The sequence below is a fragment of the Erigeron canadensis genome, chromosome 5 (genome assembly GCF_010389155.1).
Source record: "Erigeron canadensis isolate Cc75 chromosome 5, C_canadensis_v1, whole genome shotgun sequence".
Lineage (NCBI taxonomy): Eukaryota > Viridiplantae > Streptophyta > Magnoliopsida > Asterales > Asteraceae > Erigeron > Erigeron canadensis.
In genome coordinates, this window is record NC_057765.1 from 26,974,014 (window position 1) to 26,982,442 (window position 8,429).

At 36.0% G+C, this 8,429-nt stretch overlaps 2 protein-coding genes and 1 non-coding gene across 4 annotated transcripts; 2 read left to right on the forward strand and 1 right to left on the reverse strand.

Annotated features, from left to right (window-relative positions):
* The first annotated feature begins 607 nt into the window (after positions 1–607).
* LOC122601460 (subtilisin-like protease SBT1.7) lies at positions 608–2,896 on the forward strand. The gene has a single exon (XM_043774217.1). It carries the CDS (start codon positions 608–610, stop codon positions 2,894–2,896), a length of 2,289 nt encoding a protein of 762 aa, XP_043630152.1.
* Positions 2,897–2,987: 91 nt separating this feature from the next.
* Positions 2,988–3,060, reverse strand: TRNAR-UCU. The gene has a single exon. It is a non-coding gene; the product is annotated as a tRNA-Arg (tRNA).
* Positions 3,061–4,438: 1,378 nt separating this feature from the next.
* On the forward strand, positions 4,439–8,429 carry LOC122599787 (protein DJ-1 homolog C). Of its 2 annotated transcripts, none has more exons than XM_043772365.1 (8): positions 4,439–4,721; positions 5,832–6,032; positions 6,178–6,327; positions 6,425–6,604; positions 6,820–6,897; positions 7,063–7,263; positions 7,360–7,497; positions 7,853–8,429. In XM_043772365.1, exons 1-8 carry the CDS (start codon positions 4,497–4,499, stop codon positions 8,063–8,065), a joined length of 1,386 nt encoding a protein of 461 aa, XP_043628300.1. In that variant the 5' UTR covers positions 4,439–4,496; the 3' UTR covers positions 8,066–8,429. The 2 variants fall into 2 exon arrangements, with proteins under 2 accessions (XP_043628300.1, XP_043628301.1); XM_043772366.1 differs by having other exon boundaries at positions 4,441–4,721; positions 7,856–8,429.

Genomic DNA, 8,429 nt, shown 5'->3' on the forward strand with positions numbered 1-8,429 from the left:
TTGTGGGGCGTATTAAATAAACTATTTAGTTTAGTAATAAAAAATTTAACCATCAAGTTATTAGAATCTTAGCTGCAGTATGTATTAGATTTAGTATTGTTTCCTTATTCATTGGCTATATGAAGCCCTTATTTCTATAACAAATTGTTCTATCTAACAGAATCATTTATGTTGCAAAAAACTCATCTTTGAAAGAATAAGACATAAAATGGGCAATCAATTACAGAATGACACATTCTATGTATAGACACTAACATGAAGATATTTCACTGGCATTATAAGCCCATACGGGTTACCGGGGCTAAGGTTCCCCCCATTAACCTTTTGTTTTCACTAACATGAAATCTATAGAGGTCCTTAGATATTGTCATTTGCATCTTCAGAATCCAAGTGATCACGATGTCTATACACATAAATCCAGAATGCAAACTTAGTTATGGTCACAACTACATTGCTATAGAAATTCTATATCTATACTTTAGCCCGTGGCTCTTCTGAAATGGTATCTATCTATTCGGCTTATAATTATTGGCTTTTTGTCATTGTATCATGTGCATGTATATATATGTGAGATTTATTTTGTCACTTCAAAACATCTTACAGCAAAATGCCACAATCTATGAATATCAGATTCATATCCCTTCTTTTCACTTTCATAGTTATATCAATTGTGTCATCAACATCTGCATCAGATGATTATCAAGCTTATATTGTTCTTATGGACAAATCAATGATGCCATCTCCTTTTTCTAATCTCCATAACTGGTACACTTCTGTACTTTTAACTCTTTCGGATGGAGTTCCCGCAAAGCATCTGTACACGTATCACCATGTCATGGACGGGTTCAGTGCGGTCCTAACCAAAAAACAACTAATCCAGCTTGAGAAAACTCCCGGCCATCTTGCTACGTTTGAGGAGAAAGTTGGACAGGCTCACACGACGCATACACCTAAGTATTTGGGACTAAAGAAACATGTTGGTTTATGGCCCGTTTCTGGGTTTGGTGAAGATATGATTATTGGCATACTTGATACTGGCATTTGGCCCGAAAGTGACAGTTTTCATGACAAAGGGATGTCAGAAGTCCCTTCTCGTTGGCGTGGAACTTGTGAAGATGAAGATTTTTGTAACAAGAAACTTATTGGTGCACGTTCATTCAGTGAGGGAATGAAACACCGAAGGGAGAACATTTCAAAAACAGATGACTATGATTCTCCTAGAGACTACGAAGGACATGGGACACACACATCTTCAACAGCAGCTGGCAGTCGTGTAGAAAATGCTGATTATTTCGGGTATGCAAAGGGGACAGCCACAGGAATAGCACCAAACGCTCGGTTAGCCATGTACAAAGTGTTGTTTCTTGACAACTCATATGATGCTGCAGCAAGTGACACATTAGCCGGAATGGATCAGGCTATAGAAGATGGCGTGGATCTGATGTCATTATCATTAGGCTTTATCGAGACAAGATTTTCTCAAAACCCTATTGCAATTGGAGCATTTGCAGCTATGGAAAAAGGGATCTTTGTATCTTGTTCAGCCGGGAATGCTGGCCCTCATTATTACACGATAACTAATGGAGCTCCTTGGATTACAACTGTTGGTGCAGGAACCATAGACCGTAAATTGGCAGCATTCGTGACACCAAGTGATCAGAAGTATGGAACACTAATTGGGAAATCGATTTACCCCGAAAATCTGTTGGTTGAAAGGGTCCCTATCTACTACGGATATGGAAACACAAGCAAAGAAACTTGTGACTATCTTGATCCTAAAGATGTTAAAGGCAAGTACGTTTTTTGTGAAAACGATTATGGATTGACAGTTGAAGATTTTGAAGCGAGTGGAGCTCTTGGAGTTATTTCAAGCTCAGATTCAGGAAATTTCCGCCGACCAAAAGATTTCAACTTGCCCTTCGTCATACTGGAAACCAAGGTGGCAGAGTCATTAAAAGAATACATAATTAACACAAAAAACGCAAGTATCAGTGTGAAGTACAGTGAAACTGTTTTGGGAGTTAAGCCAGCTCCACAGGTTGCAGACTTTTCATCAAGAGGGCCTGACCAGAGATCTCCATGGATCCTAAAACCTGATCTTTTGGCACCTGGAGTTGATATCTTGGCTGCCTGGGCACCAAATAGACAAAGTGCAACAATTGGAGATGATTATTTGCTTACTGATTATAATGTTGTATCTGGGACATCAATGGCTTCTCCACATATAGTAGGCATAGCAGCCTTATTGAAATCAGCCCACAAGGACTGGAGTCCAGCTGCAATTCGGTCTGCAATGATGACAACAGCTGATATTCTCGACAACAATAAAAGCACAATCATTGACATGACCAGCGCAGAACAAGGCAATCCTCTTGATTTTGGTGCAGGTCAAGTTAACCCAAATAAAGCCATGGATCCTGGTCTAGTTTACGACATTCAAGCTGAAGACTACATCAACTATCTTTGTGCATTGAACTACACACAAAACGAGATACGGATCATTTCAAAGAAATCAGTGATTGATTGTTCAAATGCAACCCTTGATCTTAACTACCCTTCATTCATTCTAATTTTGAACAATACAAACACGACCCGTGTCACTTTTGAAAGGGTGTTAACGAATGTGGCGGAGACATCAAGTTCTACGTATCGAGCAATGGTGCAAACTTCTGCAATAGGTATGAACGTTGTCGTGGAGCCTGCAACGATTTTTTTCAAAGGGAAGTATAGTACGGCTAAGTTTAAGGTTACTGTCGATATTGACTTAACTCATGTACCTCCATCTTATTATGGATATTATGGTAACTCTGGGTACTTAAGCTGGTACGAGGTGAATGGAACTCATGTCCTTAGTAGTCCTATTGTATCTGCAATCGCATCAGCTAGACCCATCTAAGAGCAAGAAATGGTCATAAAAGAAGTTAGACGTATATTCTTAATAAAATGATTGTGGCGTTTTGAAATTGGTTTTTAAAAAACAGAATGGACACACCCGGTGGGACTCGAACCCACAATCGCCTGATTAGAAGTCAGACGCCTTATCCATTAGGCCACGGGTGCTTCCCTGTTTCTAATGTTGACCAAGTTTCTTTAAATAGATTGTTGTTTTAGAGAAGACACTGCAATAATTTAATTTCAAGATAAATAATACGAGTATGCTCATTGTTATTTGTTACGAGCAATTACTTTTATATCTGTCTACTGTTTACTCTTTTAATACAATGAGGGAAAGTCCCCACGTGTTGCAACGGTGAGATGGTGGAGGTGATAGGTGATAGAATATAATAAGTCATAGGAGGTGATAGGTCATAGAGTGTAATAACCAAATTCGTTAGTCGTAAGAGCTCTGTCATCGGATTTAAAAATTTTTCGAAAGTAAATCAAATGATACTCTAATGAAAGAACATGAAATTTTAAGAACACCCATATAATTTTTATAATTTATCGATGTACGGTTTTTGAGATAAAATGAATTAGATGAATAAAATGATTTATGGATGAGAGAAAAAAATGACTAGTTGAAATTTGACAAGATAGAGTAAAATGAGTGGTTTATGAATAAATGATTTGAGATTTGAGGTTTTGAATAAATTAAAAAATAATTTTTTTAATGGCATTATAAATAAGTGACATGGGTATTTTTGAGTTTTCAATTACTTAAAGTTAAAAAAATATAATTAACAAATGCTTTATAATGTAATAGAGATTAGTATATAATTTAGATCTATAAAGTCAATTAACTTGTCAATCTATATTTATTGTTAGTCAATTTATTAAAGAGTAAACATTAATGGTAGTTATGCACATATTAACGATCAATATAATGGCTTAATGGTTAGATATTTTGTTTCTTGTAAGAATGTGTCAGATTCAGACCCATGTAAATATTTGAAAAGAAAAGAGAATATAAGGTTGTCAGACACCTAAGCTTATGTATGGAACCCTTAGCATACTAATATTTTATTATTTCTTGTTTAATGAATAAATGCATGGACCTCCCTGATTTTTATAGATTAAAAAAAACAATATGCGAGTGTTTCATACCTAAGTTTAGATACCCGACCGTCTTATATTTCCATCTCCATATTTTAAAGCTAGTTGAGAAAATGATAGGAAAAAAAAAATGTTCACGCTACATCACCATTAGATTGGATACATTTAAGTAAAAAAAAAAACTCAGTTATCACTACATATGAGCCAATCTTAAATCTTTAAAAACGAAAAAAATAAATAAAAAAATTCAAATGGGCCAAGCTCGAAATTATGTGAAAATTAACAAGCTCGAACTTAGCTCCGGGTGGCGGGTAGTTCAAAACGACTCGACCTAGCTGAAGTCCAAATTATAGCAAGCCCAAGACCATAGAGCTTTTTTAGAACTTTTTTTTTCCCTTTAATCTACTGTAACAACTAACAAGTTATTTTCAAATAAAATATAATAAGCACCATAAATTAAGCTAACGCAATGGTCTACTTATCACTAGCAGCTAACTACTAAAATGAACTCTTGTAAAATGGCGTCTCTCAATTTCCCGGTGACGACGGTCTTCCGTCCACCACAAACCGTATCCACCGCCGTACCCCACTTCCGGCAACCACCCACCAACTTCAATTTCAGCTCAAAAACCTTATCTTTTCAATCAAAGGCCACCGCCGGCGGTGCTACAATTGAGATTGAACTACTGAGTACTGAAGATATACCCACACCAATCCCCCTCAAAAAGGTAAACAAAAACTTATATTCAAGAATCTTATAAAACACACATATAGATATAGATATAGTATATGTATATCCATAGCTTCATGTATATGATTGTCACACATGCTCATACAAATAGATATAAGTACATAGATAAAGTCATTAGGGTTAAAAGGATATGCCAGTTAGGCTGCGTACATCTATGTCAAAACTTGCTACTGAATAGGAAAACCTCGTATGTTTACGATTTTTAGATATAGGTAGATAGATGGATTGATATTTTTATGCTTAGCATTAATATATTACACAGTATCAGGGCCGGTCCTGAGGATTTAAGTGCCTAGGAGGCTAGGACGAGCCGGAAAAAAAGGCCCATTTCTCCTAGCGAATTCAAATGTATAAACATTTTTTTTTATATAAAATAACGTTATGAAAGCCCAATTCTAAAGTAGAAATGGAGTAGAAAGTTTAGGGCGCGTTTAGTTCGAGAAAATGTTTTCAAGTTTTCCATTTCTAGTTTTTTAGAAAATGAAAAGGTTTTTCATTTCTAAAAAACCCTTGAAAATTTTGAAAACGCGTTCAAAATAAAAGATGGAGTTTTCATTTTTCCATTTTAGAAAACTAGAAAACATGTTCAAATTCACTTGTTTTCTAATTTTAGGTTTATAAAAGGTTTGGAAAATAGAAAAGTGAAAACAAAAACTGAAAAAAACAGTCTTCTAAATTTAGTGCAAAAGTTGGAAAGGGGAATTTTCATTTTCTAGGAAAACTTTTTTAGAAAAATACAATTTGAACGCGTTTCTTGTTTTTCATGTTTTCTTGGAAAATGAAAATGGAAAACAGGGGAGTTTTCTTGAACTAAACGCACCCTTAGCACTTTGAAACAATTCCTTATTTCTTTTATCTTTGGTGTTGACTTTAACAATGTCATTTTGTTTGCCGGTTTGAATAGTTAGCTGAGCAAAATAGAAATGAGAATGCAAGTACGATGAGTGATCACGTGAATATTTTTTAATAGAATAGTAAACCCTTATATGTAAAGTGCTGTAAGACTAACTTATAGGTTGGAGGTTTTACAAGTATGATGTTTGGACTTGAAGAAGAACAATTATGTGTATCGAGTTGGTTTTTGTAGGTTTTGATCCCAATAGGGTTAGGTACAGAAGAAATGGAAGCTGTTATAATGGTGAATGTACTGCGTCAAGCTGGTGCAGATGTTGTTGTTGCTTCAGTTGAGTCTGGACTAGAAGTTAAACTTTCAGGCGGTACCGTACTTGTTGCTGATACATCCATTTCCGAATGCTCGGATCAAACTTTTGATCTTGTTGCTCTTCCTGTAAGTTCATCAAACTTCAATTTTTACACGTGTTGCATCAGCCTGTTCTTTGCTTTGTTATGCTATCTAACATTATGATCATTCTTTTTGCACTTTATTTTTATGGTACTTCTTTGTTTTATTTATCTCACTTAACCATCTCTAGGGAGGTATGCCTGGTTCTGTCCGTTTAAGAGACTGTAAAGCACTCGAAGAAATTACTAAGAAGCAAGCTGAAGAAAAACGGTTATATGGTGCTATATGCGCTGCTCCAGCTGTGACACTTTTGCCTTGGGGTCTTCTCAAGAGAAAAAAGGTATACATGCGCGTTAAACATTTAATACTATGTTTTGTGTATATGAAAATATACTACATGTGTGGTAATTTAATTATGAATGGGCGTTTCCACCCAGACAACGTGTCATCCAGCATTTTGGCATAAGCTTCCGACTTTCCGGGCTGTCAAAACAAATCTTCAAGTTTCTGAAGAGTTAACAACTAGTCGTGGCCCTGCTACCAGCTTTCAGTTTTCTGTATCACTAGTGGAGCAACTTTTTGGGGAGTCTGCTTCCATGGAGATGGGAAAATATTTGGTGAGACCTACGAGTATATCGCCTTTTACAATATTTTGTATCTTTTCTTAGGTGTGTTCGTTATGGATCCCAAAATTTGAGATGTGATCTAGTTATTCGCTATTTAGGACTGCCAAATTTAGATTTATTTAGGGTCTGTAGAGCTCTTAATTTTATGGTTCTATTACGGATAATCAATTCAACTTGATTTGTTCTCTTTTCTTCGATTACACAAGTTAATGGACTCTGCTGATGAGCTTTCCCGGAAGGAAGAATTCAATGAAGTTGGGTGGGCTGTTGATCATACGCCTCGTGTAAGAGTTTCATATTTTCTTCTTCATCAGATATCTGATCAATGTATATATGTATAACTGTTAAATTCCTTGAAATGGGTATCCAATTGTGATACCGGGGCTAGGGTTCCTTCCATTTACCTTTTTTTTTTGTTATAACTGTTATTCTTCGTCTAATCACCACAGGTTCTCATTCCTATTGCAAATGGATCTGAAGATATTGAGGTGGTTACAGTTGTAGATATACTACGAAGAGCTAAGCTAGATGTTACGGTTGCTTCAATGGAAAAAACTTTGCCAGTTTTGGGGTCGCAGGGGATAAAAATGGTTGCAGACAAGTTAATCAAAAATGCGGCTGAATCAACATATGATTTGATCATTCTACCAGTGAGTCAAACAAAGTGACTTTTTAGATATATATTTAGAACGTCTCTTCATTGTAATCGTCTTAAGGCCACTCATGTTTCTGAGTATTGACTCTAGGGAGAAGCATCTGGTGTTGAGCGGTTGCAAAAATCCAGGATTTTGAAAAAGTTGCTTAAAGAACAAGATTCCGATGGACGAAAATACGGGGCAATGTGCTCCTCAATTTCAGTTCTTCAGAAACAAGGATTACTCCAAGTAAGTTCATCTCTAATTAAGTTTTGTAGTCATCATACTTGACGGACTTGTGAATCTCAACACACTCAAACAAGAAAGGATCAATCCGAGATACTATTTGAAAATAACATTTATACGTAAAAAGTTTGGCTGTACAGAATTTGAGTTGACCTTCACTTAAAGTGTTTTCAAATGTTAACAATATTTTGAACCGTTTCATCATTAAACTGTTACACTTTTATTTTGAGAATATATTTTTATAATCATTTATAAACCCTAGCTGACCCATTTTCACTTGTACTTAACAAGCTCTCTGTTTTAATCCGATATCTATCTTCCACCTCTATAGACTAAACTGAAAGTTTGCTTCTGTCAGAAGAAAAAAGCAACTTCTCATCCTTCAGTCCTGAGTAAGCTCGAGAGCAATGACTTGGTCAACTCTCAAGTTGTCATCGATGGGAGACTAATCACGTGCAGGGGTTTTTCAAGTGCCCCAGAATTTGCACTGGCTATTATTGCCAAGTTTTTTGACCATGGAAGAGCAAAAAGTGTGGCAGCAGGCCTTGTTTATGACTACCGAGCAACCTAGATGTATGTGAAAGATATGAAAGCAAGATAATTCTACTGGGGTTCAGTCTATTACAAGATGGGTGGTCCCTTATAACCCCATATGTAGATCGCAAGGGTTAGCGGTTAAATCGAGAATCAAGCTCAACCAAATGCTTCTGAGGTGGTTTTGTTGGCATACAAAAGGTTCACTATGGCTAGTCATTGCATGATTCACCTTATTTTAGCCCTCTGAGTTCCTTTAAGTAATATGTTGCATGTCTATTTGGCTTGTAACCTCTTCATAAATGTGGGTTATATTACTAGAAAAATTCTTATTTAGCAAATAGGATTTTTTATATAGCTGGATATGTGCCTAAAAGTCTAAAACACTAAACAGTTGATCA

Bases quoted from the DNA above. Each gene is read 5' to 3' on its own strand.
- LOC122599787 (XM_043772365.1), top strand. From the start codon at position 4,497: ATGAACTCTTGTAAAATGGCGTCTCTCAATTTCCCGGTGACGACGGTC. The intron at 6,328-6,424 runs GTATACATGCGC...GTTTCCACCCAG, and splicing joins GTCTTCTCAAGAGAAAAAAG to ACAACGTGTCATCCAGCATT. The intron at 7,498-7,852 runs GTAAGTTCATCT...TGCTTCTGTCAG, and splicing joins AGAAACAAGGATTACTCCAA to AAGAAAAAAGCAACTTCTCA.
- LOC122601460 (XM_043774217.1), top strand. From the start codon at position 608: ATGCCACAATCTATGAATATCAGATTCATATCCCTTCTTTTCACTTTC.